The sequence below is a fragment of the Aedes aegypti genome, chromosome 2 (genome assembly GCF_002204515.2).
Source record: "Aedes aegypti strain LVP_AGWG chromosome 2, AaegL5.0 Primary Assembly, whole genome shotgun sequence".
Taxonomy (NCBI): Eukaryota; Metazoa; Arthropoda; class Insecta; order Diptera; family Culicidae; genus Aedes; species Aedes aegypti.
The window spans coordinates 434,063,679-434,085,554 of record NC_035108.1 but is presented as its reverse complement, the minus strand read 5'-3'; the positions used below and the strand labels follow the sequence as shown (position 1 = coordinate 434,085,554).

The 21,876-nt window shown below is 37.5% G+C and overlaps 1 protein-coding gene across 2 annotated transcripts; it reads left to right on the top strand.

Moving 5' to 3' along the window:
• The first annotated feature begins 670 nt into the window (after nt 1-670).
• LOC110677110 lies at nt 671-6,687 on the top strand. 2 transcript variants are annotated; one of them, XM_021847798.1, is made up of 3 exons: nt 671-806; nt 4,261-6,166; nt 6,238-6,687. In XM_021847798.1, the coding sequence occupies exon 2, from the start codon at nt 4,295-4,297 to the stop codon at nt 5,789-5,791; it is 1,497 nt and encodes a 498-aa protein (XP_021703490.1). In that variant the 5' UTR covers nt 671-806; nt 4,261-4,294; the 3' UTR covers nt 5,792-6,166; nt 6,238-6,687. The 2 variants fall into 2 exon arrangements, with proteins under 2 accessions (XP_021703490.1, XP_021703489.1); XM_021847797.1 differs by having other exon boundaries at nt 4,261-6,177.
• The last annotated feature ends 15,189 nt before the right edge of the window (nt 6,688-21,876 follow it).

Here is a 21,876-nt window from a genome sequence, read left to right as displayed (position 1 = left end):
ACAACTCATACACAGTAAACATGGTAGTAAAAACAACTGCATTTTTGTGGGTAATGCATTCCTTGTTATTATGGTTCCAACTTTCAAGAGGAATACCCCCTTTGAAAATCCTACCACAAATGAGCTATTTACATGGCACAGTTGTGATTATTTGCTAATATCCGACACTTGCTTTGTTATTTTTTTGGACAGCAGAGCTTAAGTGGCAAGTTTTGATAAGTTTATGATATGCTGGTTTATACAACTTGACGCGATTCAATGTTGCACTATTTATGACAAGTTTTGTTGTCATGACAGATTGTCGTTAATGAATTAACAACTTATGTTGACAATCATAACAATTAATTTGGCATATTATGCGATTCTGATTTTTGACGTACGCATATATAGCCATTTCGTGCATTCTCTAAGTTCACTTGTATAGAATGCACGAAATGACTCATAAAGAATGATGTATTACAAAAGTTATACCAACTAAAATGTTGTCTGAGATAGCTTTTCTCTATTTCAATAAATCTTTTTGATTGGACCATGATTTCTTATTTTTAATAGATATCCGAAATTTGGTACTGTCCGGTACTGGGGGATCTCCTTATCATATATCCTTATCAATGAATTAAGATAGCAAAATTCTTCTCTTAGACCAAGTGAAATTTTTATGAAACCGCCAGATAGTAATGAGTTGATAAGTTACAGCGAATCGCGTATTTGAAACATCGCTGCTCATTTATGTTTCAGTCTTATTTTGGCCATTGTAACAAAAAGTTCTAAAATACAATATATATTTCAAGAAGATTCACCTCAAGGTATGTACAATTTCAGTAGCTTGCATTTTCTCATCGAACTATTGCATCATGTTCAATGCATTCAGTATCAGTAAAAGAACGCTTAGTGCACTAATATAATAAACAAACTCATATTGATCTGATCTATCTAGCATGCAGAAAAGGACTTCACCTTTTATGTAGGGTATAGCTTGGTTCGAATTAACGATTAAATTTCACTGCGCATCATATCTCCGTGCTGTTCGTACACAAATTTTATTTGCTCTTGGAAGTTTTTTTTTAAACTACCTAAAGCAATTAAACAGTACTTCTCAGTGCTACAAAAACAGTACTTTTTGCAATTTCTCATCGTAATAGGCTGTTTTTAATCCCACCAATCTGTCACGAAACGGCCTACTTTCCTGCACTGAATTATACAGTACGGTAATAGTCATTACGCAACTGAAACCAGCGCTGTAATGATCCATTACGAAACGCTCTTCCATGACGCAACTGTTTTGAGTTGCGTCATGAATCGTTACACCTAAGATAAGATCGGACAACTGGCTTCTTTTAGTTGTTCTTCTTTTCATCCATTAGCCCAACCGTACATTTTCCTCCCTTGCGTGTTATGCTAAAACAGTGTTGCCATTTGTATGGAATGGTGAATGCTTTCCGATATGACTTCTGATACACTCAAGTGGTCTTCTACGAAATTGCAAAACATGTTGTGCGCAACTCGATGCAGAACTCGATTTTTACAGCACTTATCGTAATTATCCGTATCCATAAATATACGGCTCGTGCTGTAAAAATCGTCATTCTGCAACCTGTTGCTTAAACTTTTATTTCAGGGCTAAAATAAAAAACGGTACTTTTCAGTGCTATTTTTTCTACTAATTATCCCTTTACGAACCTTGTTTGGACCCGTGCCTTCGACTTTTCGTTGGACCCGTTAGTGAAAGCTAGCGGTGGTAGTCCTTCTTGGACACCGTCTTGGGAAAAAAAAACCTCTTAGGAGGTCTCAACTTTTCAGAAAAAATGAAAAAAAAATAAAAGAAATTTTTATATTTTTTCACGTTTAAACATATTTTTATCAGATTTTTCAATTTTGTCTGAATAGTTGAAACTTTCAGCTTTCATTCCATACAAAAAAATTGGAAATCGGTTAAGCTGTTCAAAAGTTATAATTTTTTTTAAACATTACAAATCTAATGCGCTGAGACCTACAGTGTGTGCCGATAAAAAATGACTGATTTTTTATTTTCAAAAAAATATATCTCAAAAACTAAAAAACATACATCGCTGAAAATTTGACAGTACCGTCGATGGGGGTGACAATGGGTCTAGGGGGGGAAACGGAAAAATATGATTTATGAAATATTTCAGCCAATAACGCTGATATTACTAAAATTAATAATTCATATGCTATGGAACATATAATTACACGTAATTCATCACAATATACATTTTTAGAAATAGTAGTTTTTGTTTACTATATTGATAAACTTGTATGTTGAAACTAGATAAAATTAACAACATTAAATTTCTCCTATGCAAAGTATCACGCATGTACTTCAACCTCTATCGTTATATTAGTAGAAGGTTGAAAGTCTTCCCATTACACTTCATACGTATTTTCTGGAATCTATTTAATTTTTCCCCAAAAAATTTATTTTTTTCTGCACGGTGTCTAAAACATCAAAAATGGGGGTGAGATTGGGTCAAGCAAGAAGGATAGTAAATGAAATTGCAAGTCCACTTTTTTAACGATTTACGGTGCCGGGTGTTCTCTTTTTGCATTAAGATGTGTTTATTCTTCCTAAATACAGCATCTCTGAAATATCAAACAAGTCTACTTGAGTATTCCATACATTAATAACAATGCAACGTATTTTGACAACTTCTCAATCCAGCAACTGCGTTTTGTGCGCAGCAACATCGTAAAATTTTATCGAATGGATTTTTTTTTTGAATTTAATTATTTATCAGTGTTTTCATTTTATAGAAACATCTCACGGAAGTACAAATGAGTTGGATCGCCGAGATTATGACGTCAACATCTGCCTGAAATGTATTGATCTTGGAATGTCGCACCGAAATTTAACTGTTTGCGAAGGTTCAAAATAATCACTGTTTCAGTAGGGGAAACTGAATAGGCTTTATGGCAATAGGGATGAGGCTTTGAGGATAGTTTGAGGGAAAACACAAGAAAATTTACGTAAACTTGACGATAAGTATTGGGTTCACATATTTTTCCTTATAGATCTTCAATTTTTCGGTATAATCGTTCTTTAAAGTGGGTTTATCATACTTGTGAATCATCTTAGATATCTTTCCGTCTTGTTTGCATCGTATTTCATCAATATTTTTCACCTGTGAATGGTTTTGCAATCATTCTCTCAAAAACAAGTTGTTTTAATTACAGTGACCCAATGTCACCCCCTCTATGGGGTGAGATTGGGTCATTTTTCATTCACTCGTGGTGCCGCTGTCAATAAATATTTTTCTTTAATTTTTTTAACAGTTGTTAATGCACCATCAAATACATACATACACACCAAATTTGAAGTTTATTGGAGTTAAATTGCGATAGTTATTTAATAAATATATCGTACATATCCTTTTTTGACCCATTGTCACCCCCAACGACGGTATACGTAAAATTTTCTGAATTTTCAAGAAAAAATTTTATATTTTTCCTGAAAAGTCAAAATGTTTATCCTTCATTTCGTCCAAAAAGATTGAAAATCGGTCGAACGGTTCAAAAGTTATAATTTTTTCAAAAATAAAAATTTTGCAAAATAGCGATTTTTCTGGTCACTCTATTTCGGAAATGGTCACCCTAATCAAAAAATCCAAAAATATGTGTATCCTTATTTCGGATAAGGAACAAAATAGATAGCAAATTTTCACGGAATTCGGAAACCCACTCACCCACCCCACTCAAAAACGACCTACATACCAATGAGTGATTATTTCCTCTCACGCGCTTTTTCGATTATAAAAGTGCAATTACTGAACACTGTTAAAAATAATGATGATTACACGTCATGTGAACTTCATTTATACGATGTAAACATGACATCATGTAAATTTAAGTCTGAAATTGTGTAAAAATGTGTTATATGTCATGTAATCACACTGGATCCCGCTGGATTACAAGACATATAATTGAAGTTTATATGACATATCATGTAAATATCCATAATGTTCCTTGCTCCAATTATGTCCATCATGTGTATCAGAAATTTACACGTTTCGTTCGAATTGTGAAGTTTTGAGCAAGTTTTCACTGTAGATCGAAAGATTTAGACACAACATATGATGTTTAAGTGGCTCAGTTATTGATTAACGAGAAAGTGGACGAAGACAGCCTCTCAATGTTAGATAGATCTTTTTGAAAAGTTACATTACGTTCATTATGCCTTTTCGCTCGATGTAATGAAGAAAAATTCAAATTGACCACATGACTTTTTTTTTCTTATCTCTTCAGTTTGTATCCCATTCTAGTCCACTTTATATGCAAAATGGATTCAACATCGAAGAATATACCTGAGTACAATGTTATAATAATTGGTGAAACAGGAGCTGGAAAGTCAACATTTATTAATTATTTGACAAACTTCTTCAAAGATGGTAGCCCAGGTCAACTGAAACTATCTATTCCTTCAAAGCATTACCCAGCAACGGAGGGTTTGAATCATTCTGAAAAAAATGTCGCAGATACTTCAAAAAGCCAAACTAGCCAATGTAATCAATACATTTTCCGCAAAGATGAATTTGATTTTGGCTTTACTGACACCCCAGGACTTTGTGATACTGAAGAGACGCTTAACGATGAGAAAAACATTTTGAAAATAATGGAAGCTGTAGTAGAGCACGGAACTTTGGCGGCAATAGTGATCGTTATGAATGGAACACAATCGAGAGCAACATCCATCCTACGTCATGTGTTAAATGAGATGAAGAACATGATTCCAGATAGTTGTTTGGGTAACATCATTGTTGTTCTCACAAACTGCAATCGAGCTTCAGCAAATTTTGATGTATCTCAGCTTAAACCGTGGAAAGTACTCGGAGACAACCTGTTCCATATGAATAATTCTATTCTTAGCAAGCCAGAAGCAACATGGAAAAATGACTCAAGTTTAAAAAAATACATTGAAGACGATTGGCATGAGTCAATGAAAACCATTCAACAAATGATTTATAGGCTCAAACATTTAGGTTGTCAAGCTACAACGGCGTTCAAAAAACTGCACGATAAGAGGAACCAAATCAGGTCAAATCTTTGCCAAATCTTATGTGATTTAGATAATCTTCAAAAATTACAAAATGTGTTGTGTGATGCTGAATCTAATAAGCGGGAAATTTCGGAAGATATTAAAAAGTATTCAAATTACAAGCAATCGCATGAAGTAGAATACACAGATGTGGAGAAATCTCTATTTCTAAACCAAATCTGTAGATTATGCTCGCGAGTTTGCTACGAGGATTGGGTAGCACAATCTTCACTGCGTGGAAGATTAGTTAAAAGATTGGAAGATTGCTTAATATTTGTTAAAGGGATAGCAATAGGTTATCTTTCAATACTTGGACAAAACAACTGTCACAAATGTGATTGTCCCGATCATGAGCATTATCATTCTAATATGAAACCAGTCAAAAAAATGAAAACCATTGAAAAAATCGTTGATGAGATAAAAGCCTCCCACGACCATCATATGCAGAGAAAAGTTGAAGCGGAGAATAAAATAAGCGGATTTCGCGACGACATAGAAACAATAAAAAATAAATTACACGAAAAAGAAGCTGCCGTTGGAATCTGTTGCAATGAACTTAAAGAAGTCTGCTCTCAGTTTAATCTTGTTAAAGAGTTGGGCGGCATAATTGAAATTATGAAGAGAAACGCCAACAATCTCCGGTCCATACCAGCGCGAAATGATGCTAATGAGAAAATCGCTAAAATATCACAAGTGATTTCCGAATTGTCGGGTGTTCAGTCCGAATATAAAAACATTTAACTCATTACATGGACCCGGCCTCATATGAAATTTATAGCTCTAAGCGCATGTTCAACAATGATTTAAACAATAATAGTAATAAAACAACTGCGAATGACCAATGGGACTGCAGATGGCCATATCCGAATTTTTCATGATAGAGTTATCATGATATATTGTATGATTAAGCCATAGCTTCAATAGATACCGCAACTTTTTTGTTTGTTTTTTGATCACTCTTTTGTCACTTCCCAGTGAACCACGTATCGTAACAGAATGTGCATTCAAAATCACATATTCGTACGTCAAGAATCAGAATCGCACAAGATGCCAAATAAGGCGTTTTTAATGTCAACACAAGTATAGTGCTCAAATGAAAATTTAGCCGAGAAGCAGGTTATGTCCCAGTGAGGACGTTAATGCCAAGAAGAAGAAATATCACTCTAGCGACTTATTTTTATTTACAGATAAATTGGAACCTCCTTATCCAACATGCCGGCGTCCTGCTTAAACGAAAAAACTCATGGAAACAAATATTATATTCTAATGATTGGAGAAACAGGTTCTGGAAAGTCAACGTTAATTAATTATTTGACGAATGGATTTCATTATGGCGAACTGGAACACCCAAAACTGGCTATTCCTTCGAAGCACTACAATGCGACAGAGAGCTTTGAACATTCTGAGAAAAATGTAGCCGATTCATCAAAAAGCCAAACCTCTAAATGCAACGAATACGAATTTAGCAAAGATGGAATTGTGTTTGGCTTCATTGACACCCCGGGACTTAGTGATACTGAAGGCACGCACAAGGATGAAGAAAACATCTTGAAAATTATTTCTGCAGCAGAAGAAAGTGGAACTTTGGCAGCAATACTGATCGTAATAAATGGAACGCTAGCTAGAGCTACATCAAACCTGCGTAACACATTGATTGAGATGAAGAATTTTGTTCCAGATTGTTTTCTGGACAATATTGTCGTTGTCTTAGCTTCTCTTAGCTTAGACTGACTACACATATCAATGGTTGCTATTCCGTGATTGACCGAAGTCAGTGAAAATGCACAAAGAATCAACTAGAAGTTCGGCTGGGATTGGCCATAATCTTCTTCAGTGTGCATAATTCAGTGCCTCTAATTATACAGGGTCAATAACGGCGCCGGCCACGTCCTTGCAGTCAGGTGGGATTGGGGGAAGGAATGTTAGTGTGTAACCTTTGCTTTTTGGAGACCGTGTTTGCCTCTGCATCTCCACAAAGGTTACTGGGAGGGATGTTTGTTAATGGGGAGGATCGTTGGGTCATAGGATTCACTTTGATAAGTGATTAGACCATGATAAACAATGATTTGTGAGATATATACATGCTTATACGTAAATATAATCTTTTCATTTGATATGAAAAATTTCTATGTAGAGGGAAATTATGCCGACACTTGAGGTGACGAACCATTCAAAGTTTGTTGAACAAATACCTAAATGTAACATTCCTACAGCTGTCAGGACGAAAGCATGTGTTATTATATTTTACTCATTTGAAAAGAAAAACAAAAAACTCGATTGGTTGGGACATCATAGAACACTTTTATTCTTATGCCGACACTTACAGTGGCGAACCATCCAAAGTTGTTGAATAAAGTGAACCTTTCGCAAGTCTACACTTGTAGTGTCGAACCATTCAAAGTTTTTTTTAATTACAAAAATAAAGGTATATAAGAGGTGTTCTGAAAAAAAATGTTAAACATAAATAAATCATGAATCAGAGTTTGTGTCGACACTCACAGTGACGAACCATCCATAGTTTGTTGAAAAATCATATTTACATCCCACCATTGTAACGATTGAATGTGCAGTCATACATATTTTATAGATTAGAAATAGTAGCATGAAACGAGCTCACCAATTGATCCGTTATCCTTGACTGAGCAGCCACAATCCACTTTCGGCTTCACTCGTTTGCTCGGCTATAAAAAAGCACTCAGGAAAAAAAAAATAAGCGTGCGACCCAAAAAGAATAAAAAAAAAAAAAAACTGTTCGGGCTTTCTTGACGCACTGCCCAAGGTCGAAGGATCAAACAGAACTCTGCTTGGGCCCTACGAAACACTGCCCAGCAAAACTCGCGAAACGAAAAACAATCTCCCGGCGTCCCGAAAACAAAGCGTCCTGCTTGGGCCCTACGAAACACTGCCCAGCAAAACTCGCGAAACGAAAAACAATCTCCCGGCGTCCCGAAAACAAAGCGTCCTGCTTGGGCCCTCCGAAACACTGCCCAGCAAAACTCGCGGAACGAAAAACAATCTCCCGGCGTCCCGAAAACAAAGCGTCCTGCTTGGGCCCTCCGAAACACTGCCCAGCAAAACTCGCGAAACGAAAAACAATCTCCCGGCGTCCCGAAAACAAAGCGTCTTGCTTGGGCCCTACGAAACACTGCCCAGCAAAACTCGCGAAACGAAAAACAATCTCCCGGCGTCCCGAAAACAAAGCGTCTTGCTTGGGCCCTACGAAACACTGCCCAGCAAAACTCGCGAAACGAAAAACAATCTCCCGGCGTCCCGAAAACAAAGCGTCCTGCTTGGGCCCTCCGAAACACTGCCCAGCAAAACTCGCGAAACGAAAAACAATCTCCCGGCGTCCCGAAAACAAAGCGTCCTGCTTGGGCCCTCCGAAACACTGCCCAGCAAAACTCGCGAAACGAAAAACAATCTCCCGGCGTCCCGAAAACAAAGCGTCTTGCTTGGGCCCTACGAAACACTGCCCAGCAAAACTCGCGAAACGAAAAACAATCTCCCGGCGTCCCGAAAACAAAGCGTCCTGCTTGGGCCCTCCGAAACACTGCCCAGCAAAACTCGCGAAACGAAAAACAATCTCCCGGCGTCCCGAAAACAAAGCGTCTTGCTTGGGCCCTACGAAACACACTTTCTGGACAATATTGTCGTTGTTCTCACAAACTGCAATCGGGGCACTTCTAATTTCGATCTATCCCAACTGAATCCATGGAACGTTCTCGAAGATAACGTGTTTCATATGAATAACTCTGCTTTTAGTAAACCAAACACATGATGGAAAAATGACGAAAGAGTTAAGAAGCATATTAAAGACCATTGGAATGAATCAATGGAAACTGTCACACAAATGATCAATCGAATCAAACATATTGGCCATAAGGCGACAACGGTATTGAAAGAAATGCGTCTGAAACGGGATGAAATTAGGTCAAACCTCCACAAAATTTTGCAAGAGCTAGAGAATCTTCAAAAGTTTGAAAATGCACTGGAAGAGGCAAAATTGTCTCAACAAAACATTTCGTCTGACATTCAAAAATATTCCAATTATAAACAAACAGTTGAAGTTGAATATACGGAATATGTGAAATCTAATTTATACAGCACAATTTGCTCATCTTGTTCAAAAGTTTGCTACGAAGATAGGAAAGCGTTCAATTCAATTATTGAGCTTATTGTATACACATTTCAGCGGTTTGCTGCTGCAGAAAGATGTGACAAATGTAAATGTTCGCGATTCATTATGACATGCAATGACGATACAATCAAGCCAATCAAAAAGAAGAAAACTGTTGAAAAAATCCTTGATGAGATAAAATCTGCTTATGACCACCATGTGCAACAAAATGTCGACGTGGAAGGCAAAATCAGCGATCTGCATGAAGACATCGCATTACTTAATAACGCTTTAAACACAAAAGAAGAAGAGATCAAAACATGTTGCAACGACATTAAAAAAGTCTGTTCTCAGTTTAACTTTGTGAAAGAGCTAGGTAGTGTAACTGACATTATGCAGATGAAACTCGATAATCTGACGTCTGCAGCAGCGAGAAGTAGTGCTGTCAAAAGGCTGGAGAACATAAGAAAAGTGATTAGTATTCTATCTGGCGATAGCTCATAAAATTGTGACAACTACCGAAAAACTAAACATTACATATACTTTGCAATTGGATATTTCATATTGGTGAATTTCATCGGTTAATCTTAAAATATAATACATTCATGCACTGAAGTTTTTTTACGTGATTTAGCTTTGCGAGTTTTTCACGTATAAAAAACGCGTTATTTCGAAAATTAAACATTACAAATTTCGAACATTAAAATTCGTACGGTCATGAAAAACATAAAGCATTGCTTTAACGTTGTTATTATAACCACGTTAGACGTGGTTTTTGAAGCGTTTTTGCGGGACGTTGGATGACCTTACTGTACCACCCTTTGAAATTATAAACCTTTCAAACAAAGTCAAGAGAGAAGCACAATTCACTGATACAAACTGTTTCAATGAAAGATGTTACACAATAAAAATAAAATCGATCAATATAAGCCTTACCCTTATGTTTAAGGATCTAATTCAATTCCAATAGAATGAAAGAATTTTCAACAAATAAACAGATTATTAAAAATAACCCTCGGTTCAACTGTTTTGAAAGCACAAAGTGAGCATGATCTATAGGGGATTGCACGCTGCGGTTGGGCAGAGGCAGTGCCAGATTTGCACTACGGGGGGGTTCGGTTTAGATCTTTTACCGGGTGCCCCTGATACAAAATAAGCCAGAAACGCTAAGCATAGGGAAGTTTAGTCTTATGAAAATATACTAAAAACACATTACTTCGTGAGTGATGTGTAAAAATAAATCATCTGTATAAAATACTTAAAAAGTGACACAAAATAAATTATGAGATTGAATTTTGACGGAATCGTTCTTAGTCAATGTTATCAATGTTTTTTTTTATGATTTCGCTGAGAATTTTTCCATTTCTAAACTTGAATGATAGCCGATATGTAAGTAATGAGTGAATTGATTAACTAGTTAATTTTGTCGTGTAAATTTTGTCTCCCTATATTGTTTGAAAAAAATAATCCTATCCCAATAAGATTGAACTAGCCTTTGCGGACAAGGAGCAAATGTGTTCAGAAAAGCACATGAACTTAATTTTCGGTCAACTGACAACTTCCAATACTAGCTATATGAATTGGGAAGGCTAAGTTCCTTGCTTTATAATTTTTAGATGTTGACGACAGTTTGGAAGAGCCATGTACGCTTAAATAACTTGCAAATTATGCTATAGTCTCTGTGATGAGCCTACGTGCGTAAATCTAGTAAATACTATAGTAAAGTTACCTTGGAAATCAAGCCACTTGGGCTAGTAATTTAGAGATTGAGGAAAATATATAATTGTATTGGAATACTGAGTGTACATTAATTACCAAATTATGATAAATTCCTGTTTTTACTACCACTGAAAAAGAGCCATCCCTCTTCTGCTGCTTAATTGCTCAATATTTTTCTAACGGCCTCAACCATGGAATTTTAGGAATACAGGTCGGACTCGATTATCCGGAGTATCGATTTTTGTTTTCACTCCGGATAATCGAATCGTCCAGATAATGGAATCACTAAAAGAAAAATTGAAGTCAGCAATAAAAGACCCTACATATTTTCTTTTTTCATTGTTTATTTTCATATGATGCAGTGGCGTAGCCATAAATTATGCCTAGAAACATTAGGGGCTTTGAGAAAATGAAAAAACAATTATCAGCATACAAAAAAAACATTTTCGAAGCCCCTTTTCTTATCTATGCCCAAAACTGCCAAACCATTCGTATTGTATTTTGCAATACTAAATTATCACAAATTTATGCATAAAAACTAAAAAACAAGAATATCAAAAAACTTACTTCGGATTATCGAGTCTAAAATTCCGGATAGTCGAATCCCGGATAATCGAGTCGCCGGATAATCGAGTCTGCGGATAACACTGCGGAATACGTTTTTGTCTCAAGCATCAAAATACCCCTATTTACTTAATTAAAGATTGCTGAATCCATTGCCATTTTCAGAAATATCATAGCACGTCTAGTTTTTGAGGTATTGGCTGTTGAAAATGCTAAATTTGACTATTCCAACCAACTTGCATGCAAGTTTGCTAGCTTGTATGGCAATTTCTTTGCTTAATTTGCTTCAGAACTCAAACTTTATGTATATAACAATACTTATCAACAAGGTTTTTAATAATTCCGATGCTCAAAATTTATTTTTTGTTGATTTAGAAATGTATTGTTTTTTGCCATATAAGAGAAACGAAGATTTTCGTATGGAAGCTGCAAGCATGTTGAGAAAATCGATTTATTTAACCTCAATTTAATCGTGCAATTTCAACCAAATTATATCTGAAATTAAAGTTTAAGTCCTATTTGGCAGATTGGATGATAATATTTTTTGATAAATCGTTGTTTAAATTTGATGTAAACATCAATGAAACCAGTGTTTTATACAACTTTGGCGACCTGTAGCTAAAAATTGTGACGTGCTGGAACATTTCTGAGAACGTCATTAGATTCAGAAGACCCAAATCTACCAGAGACAAATCATTTGATTCTTGAGACACGCAAAAATGTATTTTTTGTTACGCTGTGTCATCGAGTCCGACCTGTACTAAGGATCGCTGAAAGTTCGTAGGATTCATCTTTCATTACGTTTCAGTCGTTTATGTCAGAATTTGCGCAAGCTTTTTACCGTTGGTAGTTCGACTGTAGTTCTTTGTTGATGATATATTGGCTTTTCAGTCTTGACAAAATTAAAAACTGTTATTTTATTTTGTCCAACGTTTCGGTCCGTTTGGGACCTTCCTCAGGGACTCAATTGTTACAATTCTTTCGTCCAGTGTGGTTCGGTAGAACCTGCAACTGTCTGGTGGATCGTTTTTTCCCGCACGTCACTTCACCGGTCGATGAATCGACATCTGGCTGTTCGGACGCCTCCTCTCGAGTCGACTCCTGCAGGATGGCGTTCAAGGCGATCGCTTCTCTGATATACCCTGATTGCTGGCATGTTGGACGTCACAGTGCGTTTCGGTGACTCTACTCTGGGTGAATCGGAGAATACTTGCTCCTCTTGAGCTTTCTTCGGTTAGATGTCGGTCGAGATTTTTTCGAGTGAGTCGGCCCTGCATGACTCGGAGGCCTCTTCTTCGGTGGGCACTGGCGAACGATGATGGGACTTGACTACTCGAGCAGGTGCCACTGCTTCACTCAGCACATCTGCACAAGACGTGTTGGAGCACTATCGAGCAGAGTTCGCCTTGTCACAATTTCGGATCCTATCCGAAAATCGATCTTCGCTTGTTTTAGATTCGACACTTTGCGCGACGTTCGTTTCCATGGTCAGTCGACAAACACAAAAAAGAATAAATTGAATGTCGTCTTACACGATGACATTTGCATAAATCATAAGTTTTGCATAGAATTGAGACATCGGATCATAAACAACATGAATAGTTTGATCTTGCCTGTTATGTCGAATGTGACATACATACAGTGAAAGCATAACAGAAACAAATAAAACCGTGATGTTTCCTAGCGATGCTATCGTGGTCAGTGGCATTCAATTGGCATTTTTCTTTTTGACATACGTTTGATCGCTCGTGTTGCGCATGGGCATTAGAGTGATGCAAATTTTGAAATGTTTGCTCCCCTATGCTTAAACGATTTTAATTATGGTAAATAGCATCCTCTCAAAGTTTGAAGTGATTCGGAAGAAATTTGACTGTGCACACGCCATTTGAAGTTTATATGGAAATTACTATGGAAAACGCCAATCTTTTGTTTTCGGCTCTCTATCTCTTCGTCATAATATTTTATGGAAAAGTGAACAAATTCTTCTAATGTGAAATCCTCCCAGCTACAAGTTTGCCGAAGACCAGTTTTTGATTGGACGTCAGGATAAATTGTTATTCATCATCATAAAGTTGGTTTGCATGTAGCATGCTTCACCAACTGTTCAGCAGGCAACAGTGGTACTCCTGGCCACGGTGTACTACATTAAGAAGGTGATATATTCCGAAATTTGACAGCTACTTGACGACGTCATTCCTTCTTCCTTCTTCCTTCTTTCTGGCGTTTACGTCCCCACTGGGACAGAGCCTGCTTCTCAGCTTAGTGTTCTTATGAGCACTTCCACAGTTATTCACTGAGAGCTTACTATGCCGATGACCATTTTTGCATGTGTATATCGTGTGGCAGGTACGAAGATACTCTATGCCCTGGGAAGTCGAGAAAATTTCCAACCCGAAAAGATCCTCGACCGGTGGGATTCGAACCCACGACCCTCAGCTTGGTCATGCTGAATAGCTGCGCGTTTACCGCTACGGCTAATATCTGGGTCCCACGTCATTCCTATCCACCTCGAACAAATTTGCGAAAAAAATAATCTAGTGGTCCGAAAGGTATATGGTACGATAGGAGTGACGTCACATGTTTACAATCAAACTTGATATTTACATCAGTGAAGAGCCTGCCTTGTTAATTTTTATGCCGTGCTCCTGGCGGGATGAATAGATCAAAGTAATCCAGGCTACTATGTTCTACCGCAAAAAAGCAGTGTTGCTCTGAATGTAATTGAATGATCATCTCAGCATGATTTAGACTTTGTTATCAATAATAACTAATTATCCTTACGTTTAATCGAAATGTGGTCTTCGGCAAAGTTGTAGCTGGGAAGTTTTCACATGAGATGAGTGTGTTCACTTTTCCATACACGGAGATGAAATTCAACTCAATTTTGGGTTGTTTCAACGCAATTCCGTAGTTGAGCCCAATAACTCAATTTTGGCTAAATTTCCAAGGTCCCCACTAGGTAGTTTGGCTTTAATTCCATTAGAAAAATATACTCAATTTTGGGTTGATTTAACGCAAAATTGAGTTCTTTCGACCCAAACATAAGAAAAGTTGCATTTACCCAAATTTGGCTTATTGGGCCAAAGTACCCCCATTGGCTAGTTGCAGCTTTCTCTATTTTTGACAAAATTCGTGTGGGAGAAAGAGAAAACCGAGAGATTTTAGATTTAAACTATAATCGATATACTTAATTTTGGGTAAAGTAAACTCAAAAATTAGGTAAAAATATTTCTCCGTGGAGATTATTATGACGAACAGTTAGAAGACTGAACTCAAAAGGTTTGCCTTTCCCATAGTAATTTCCATATAAACTTCAAATAGCGTGTGCACAACCAAATTTCTTCCGAATCGCTTCAAATTTTGGGAGGATCATTTTCATCATAATTGACATCGTTTAAGCATAGGGGAGCAAAAACTTCAAAATTTGCATCAGTCTAATGGGCATGTTAAAGGGAAGCGCTGCCGAATATCAGCGAAAACGTGTCGACTACCGTGATTGCTTACAACACTGTGCTGAACGGCTTGACGAGTTGCTAGTGGATTATACTCCGACAGGATCGCAGCAACCTCTCCCTGAGTGGACTCTGACAGCAGTCTATCTCGCGATTCGGCTGGTGGCTTGCTAGGAATTCCAGTGCGGTACGGTTGCTTCCTGCTGGATTGATGAGAGTTCTTGGACTCCATTTGATTTTTGGTCGTCGCAACGTGATTTGGCGTTTTCACGCTGGACCGCTGCCTATTTTGGAAGCTTTCCAAAACCAGGCGTCACTCTCACCTATTACCAACTTACCAGCCAAACTCGCGGATAGCTGCTCGATCCTCAGTAGCGCTTCGGTGTGAAGCTGGTCGAACCTTAGATGCTGCTCATCATGCTCTTCAAACTTTGTCATTGCAACCCATTTCAGGATCTCCCGATGGATGTTGGTGTACTCTGATAGTACATATCCAGCTTCTTCTCGTGCGCTCGTAGCGGGGATGATCTTGTCTTGGATATATCTTCCTTCGCCTCCTCCAGGTTACGGATGATGTACGTAACCTTGCGGGTGACCTGGTCGCGTAAATGGATAAGTTTCTGTATCTCATCCATGCGAGGTGTCACAGCTCTTGGCGAGTAGTAGTTCATGGCGTAGATCGACCGGGATTCCTCACTGTCAGTTGGCTCACTGACTAGTTGGACTTTCTCGAATGGTCACCTTGTTGACCACGGAACGCAGATGCCGTATTTACCGCACGTCTTGTTATCCAGGGAAACGAGGTTTGCTTCTACTGATACCCTCGTTGATCAGCAGAAGGCTTCGCCGTTACCAATCATCTCACAGACCGGTACATACCTCTCATTCCTTTGGTATTCTTGCGGTGGCAAGAATGTCACGCTTCGTCCGCCATGGTTATCGCACAAATTCTCCAAGGCTGTCGTCGTAGGCTGGCCATAGTTCCGGTCAACAATCATCACAGTACTTTTTCGGCGAACTTAGAGTAGTAGATCGCTTTCGGTAGTTTTAGTACCGTAATCCGGGGTATCATTGATCAGCGGGGTAACATTGATCGTAATGACTCATGTCATCAAAAGTTTGTATTATCATTTATTTATGAAACATTTCCAAATCATGATTGGAGTTTCTCTTTCTTATATTTATGAGCTAATAAAATCTAATATTTCTGCGAAAATTGCGTTTACCTTATTCGTAAATTTGTCAACTTTTCGAAATGATGATTTTAATTGTTAAGTATGACACTACCGAAGATTCATGTCTCACGTAAGTATTGCAAACGATATACACTACCCACCAAAAGTATGGAATCGCATAATTTAGTATTGCAACACCCCAGTTGAATATTGCAGCACCCCGAAAAGTTTAGCATCACCCGTAAACTATAACACTAATAACGCAATATCTTGGAAACCTTACTTTCTAGAAAGCTGCGGTCTTCAGCAAAGTTGTTCAGAAGCCTTACGGCGTTCATCAGCTGAAATTTTTAATGCGCCATTTTGCCGCTACGTGGCGCTAGTGTGCATGTAATTTGGTCATATTTTAGACGGCTCTAGCTGATGAACCTGATTACTTAGAATGTTCGTGTCTTCAGCAAAGTTGTTCAGAAGCTTAAAAGAAATCTGAGGCAGCACTGATTGGTTAGCAATTTTACCGCTACGTGGCGCTAGTGTGCATGTCATTTGATCATATTCTAGCGAGATCTAGCACATGAACCTGACCACTTGGAATGTTCGTGTCTTCAGCTAAGTTGTTCAGAAGCTTAAAAGCAATGTGAGGCAGCACTGATTGGTTAGCAATTTTACCGCTACGTGGCGCTAGTGTGCATGTCATTTGATCATATTCTAGCGAGATCTAGCTCATGAACCTGACCACTTGGAATGTTCGTGTCTTCAGCTAAGTTGTTCAGAAGCTTAAAAGCAATGTGAGGCAGCACTGATTGGTTAGCAATTTTGCCGCTATGTGGTGCTAGTGTACAGCAGAAAGAGGAGACAGCTCACTGACAGTTGGCATGTTTTCTTGCCTTCTTAGACTTCTTTCTTTAGTTTTTGGGTTGTGCACAACGGTCTAATGATCTTATTTTGGTCAAAATCATTCAATTCTTGTTGTTCACTATGAAAAAGGTATGAATAAAAAAATCAATAGCAGTTTGCCAACACATGACTATATTTAAGTATTCAACTTTTTAAAATGTGCAGTCATCGAAAAACACCTAGAAAGTTTAATTACCTTTACTTAAATTTTGACGATATTTTACGCTTTGCTCTTCAAATGTGTGGTTTTCCAGTGTCAGTTTATGACAGGTTCCCTTGTCTTTTGGGAGCTCGTAATCTAAGCCATCTGTCTCCTTTCTCTCAGATGTGCAGGTAGATTTGGTTATATTTTCGCGGGCTCTAGCACATGATCTTGACCACCTAGAATGTTCGTATCTTCAGCAAATATTAAGAAGAAGGCATTTTCTACGAACCTGTTTACTTAGACAAAATTCAAAACATTGTGGAATATAATACAGTGAGGACCCGATTTTGTCAGCCCCTCGATGAATTTAGGGCTGACAAAATGGGGAACCTGATAAAATCGGATCATTTATTATGTTCCTGTTTTTCAAATTTCGACGTGTTAATGATTGCTTGTGAACCGCGTCAAGTACTTGCATGGACTTTTAAGAGTTCATTTAAAAATTACGTTTCACAAAATTTGTCTATTTTAGACCCCCTTTCACCTCCACATAACAACTTTTGTATAGAAAATTTTAAATTTTTGTATGAACCGTAACACTATGTAAGATCCCCTCCCTGTTGCGTTACGTAATATTTAAACGGTCCCTAAGGGGTCGATGACCATTGGCGTAGCCAGGTTTTTTTCATCAGGGGGGGGGGGGGTGTTGAGAAGATCGGTTCTTAACATTTCATTCATGTTTTTCACGACAAAACGATCATTATACATTACACTCTTTTTGCATGAAACATAAAACTATACAAGATACCCACCGTATTTTTCCATAGTAAGCTAAGTAAAGTCCTAAACGCGTCTTATTACAGCGTTGAGTGACGGGTCTATTTAAAGTCTTGCAGATTTACCTATTGGAAAAATTCCAAAGATTCGATTCGTTGTGGTCCCTTTGATCGGCAATTTTGCTTTGTCCAGTAAAACAAATTGAATCAACCTGAGTTCCTAGTTATACATGATCGATGAATTATCTAAGAATTTCTCACAGAACACAGAAATTCCTAAAGAGGTTCATATTAAAATTCCTCTTGATTTAGAAACTCCTTCGAAAAAGCTTAAATTATTGCCTCGAAGCTCATCTTGGAATTCATTTTAGTATAGTTCAAAGAATTTTTCATACGGAGTTTTCACATAATTTTTCCTAAACATTGTTTTAAAACTCAATGTTTGGAAATGGAATGTATGTTAAAATATTTCTTACTGTATGAAAACCAAGAAATTTTCTTTAGTTTTCATGGATTTTTTTTTGCTGGGTTTTTAGCGCAGAAGTATTCATAAATTACATAACATGAAGTTGTGAATAAATCTCATAAATTATTCCTATACCTAAGGGATGATTTAATGCTTCAAAATGATTTTGGTGAAATTCCTGAGAATATCGTGAGCAAATTTTGAAGTTTATCTCGAGACATACCGAAGATAAAAATGGAAAGAATTCAACAAGGACTAAAAGAAGATATTTATGGAAGAAATTACTTGAAAAATAAAAATATTCTATTATAATTTTGAGTGAAGTTTGTGGTCGAGTTCTAGTTCAAGCAAAAATAAATTTTAATTTAGACGCAAAACCCTTTCGGTGTACCCAGTATGTTTCTGGAACAATTTATGAAATTATTGCTTGGAAATTTTTGAAATAAAAAGTTTCAACAGGAATCCATAGATTAAATTTTGAAATAGTATTGAGAGAAATTCTCGGAGGAATTCACGAATGAACCTACACATATGTTTTTTTTTTCATAAACTCGGCTGTATGAATCTCGTTTTTTTTTTATTTTAAGAATAAATTAATTAGCGAATTGCCAAGTGGCTTAGTAACGAAACACAATTTTATGATACTTGAGATCGCTGTACATAACTCGTTTAATATTTGGCATATTAAATTGAGTTTTTATGGAAGAATTTTTAGAATCACCTCCAGAAAACACCTTTAAATTTTGTTGAGGAATCTCTGGAGAAATTCGAGGTACAGCCAGGAGCGATTTATAGAATAATTTCAGGAATAATTGGAGAAACACGTTGGAGAAATTTCTGGAGGATTATGAATGATATCTCGAGTGGAATTCCTGTGGGAAATACGAGGAGTTTTATCCGATTACTCTAATGATAATATTCTGCTGACAATAAACTTAGTAGAACCTTTTTGAGTTTCCCAACAGATTTGATAAACCCTTCGAATAATTTATGGCAAGAAGTTTTTCAAAAGGCTGATTGTTTGATATACTCCATAAGTTTTCCAATCTATTATCATGTAATAATTATATAAATATGAGTGCTGGAGACAATCTTTTAGAATACAAACACATGATTAATTTCCGTAATATTGTATTTAGCATCGTCCAAACAGGAGGAGGCATTCCAATTGCCCCCTCTGGCTTCGCCCATGCGTGCATGACATTAAACATCATCATCAATTTTAATGAAAATGTGGTAAACATGGCGAAAACAATTTTTTGATAAATTTAAAACAGGCTAACAAAATTGGGTGCAGACAAAATCGGGTCAGTACTGTATAATTGTTTACTATGTGTTAAAAAAATTCAAAATTTGACATTTTTTGTTAAAATAGGCTATATTTAGCGTTAGCATAGTTACGGTATACTTCGTAGATTGGATACTAGCAACATTCATGCTTCTTTTTAATAATCTCATCCTGACTACTTTCAAGAACAAGGCAGGGGAGTATAACTTGTTCAAATCATAAACAAGAATACTAAAAGCATGAATATCGCTATTCCCGGCCACGCCCATCTTTACCGTAACTTGGGATAGGGAAAGGAAATGTTGATGTAGCACTTACTTAATAAGAGGCCACCGACTCAGCGACACCCTCATAAGTGCTACGGAGTTGGAGGTTGGGGAAGGTATATTGTCAGGATTCGCCTAGAAAGCTGGCGATAGACCATAAATATTTGTTGTTTTCAAATTAATCTTTTGAATGCCGGAAATCAAAAGAGAAAACAATAGCTTATTTATAGTATAAATAGTATTTCGCGAAATGCTTGTCGATTGTGCAATAATATTTTTGCTCAATAACCAGTAAAAAGCAAAACCGATCCCTCCAGGGTCATCGGATTGTATAAAATAACGATACGCGTAAAAAAATCACGCATATTGAAAAATTGTACTGTGCCCATTGAAAAACTGTACTGGGTGGTACTGTATTTTTAGATAATCGAAAAACGAAAGGAAGCGCGTTCGAACTAAACACCCTAGGATACCACAGTCGGTTTTTCTGCTCAAAATTATACGAAAAGCAGAATCGATCCCTCCAGGGTCATCGAACGGTTAAAAAGCATCCACAACCGATTGTTAGTTGCGTAACACCCGTCCGGACAGAATGCGCAATCTGAACATAATTATCAAACTCCGAAAATAACATTTTCCGTTCAAGAAACGATCAGAAGTTCCACGACGCGGACAAAAACGATCCGGAAGGCTCACAAAAGAAAAAGTATCATACTGGAACAAACTCACCGGATTTTTTTTTTTTTACTTATCTCGTTTATTTGGTAGGCTCGGGCGCCATAGGGCATAACAGAGCCGAAATCATTCAATCTTTTACATTTATTTTTTTTTACATATTATATTTTGTAATTACTTTAAAACTATGTTAGTTTGGGTAACCGAAGTACTCGCGGTTGATTCGAGGTTAGGGATTACATTTGAACAATAGGAAAGGAAAGGATTTCTTAGGGTTTCTGTTGTACTTTTATAGTGATACTTAAACTACTTAGACTACTAGCTTGATAAGGTTCGATGGGACAGGTTGTCCAGAACTGTAACGAAACTAAAAAACGTATTAAACGGGGGAGACAGCGACAAGACGAGGACAATTTGAACGGGAAAACGATAGACAGGGGGACGAACGACAATCAAACTCTGACATCAATACGTTTCAAAAACATATAGATCGCATTCATGTATTCTAAATCAAGGCTCGCCAACACTTCCCTAACAGGTTTCTGTTGTTTTCCTCGGACCCGGAGTGTTTCAGTCAGTTCAGATCTGATGCCACGGTGCTCATCGCATCTCCATACGACATGTTCAATATCCTGGTAAGCCTCGCCGCAAACACAGAGATTGCTTTCCGAGAGCCCAATACGGTAGGTATGCGCGTTTAACGAATAGTGATTGGACATAAGCCGACACATAACACGAATGAAATCACGACTCATGTCCAATCCCTTAAACCATGGATTTTTCGACACCTGTGGAAATATGGAGTGCAGCCATCTACCCATTTCTCCGTCTCTCCATTTCTGTTGCCAGCTGATCAAGGTCTCCTGACGGGCCAATGCAAAAAATTCATCGAAGGTGATTTGACGCTCGTAAACATCACCTTCTATTGCGCCCACCTTAGCCAGAGAGTCCGCTTTCTCATTGCCCGGAATGGAGCAATGAGAAGGGACCCAAGCCAGGGTAATAGTGTATGAGCGATTTGACAAAGCACTCAATGCTTGGCGTATTCCATTCAGGAAGTACGCTGAGTGCTTTACCGGTTTCATTGACCGGACAGCCTCCAGAGAACTTAGACTGTCGGTAAAAATGAAGAAATGCTCGGGTGGAAGAGAACTGATGTACTCTAAGGTGTAATGTATAGCTGCTAGTTCAGCAACATATACAGAACATGGCTTTTGAAGCATGAAGGAGGCGCTATGGGAAATGTTGTAAACACCGAAACCAGTGATATCGTCCATTTTTGATCC

Coding starts and splice junctions, on each gene's coding strand:
- LOC110677110 (XM_021847798.1), top strand. CDS start 4,295: ATGGATTCAACATCGAAGAATATACCTGAGTACAATGTTATAATAATT.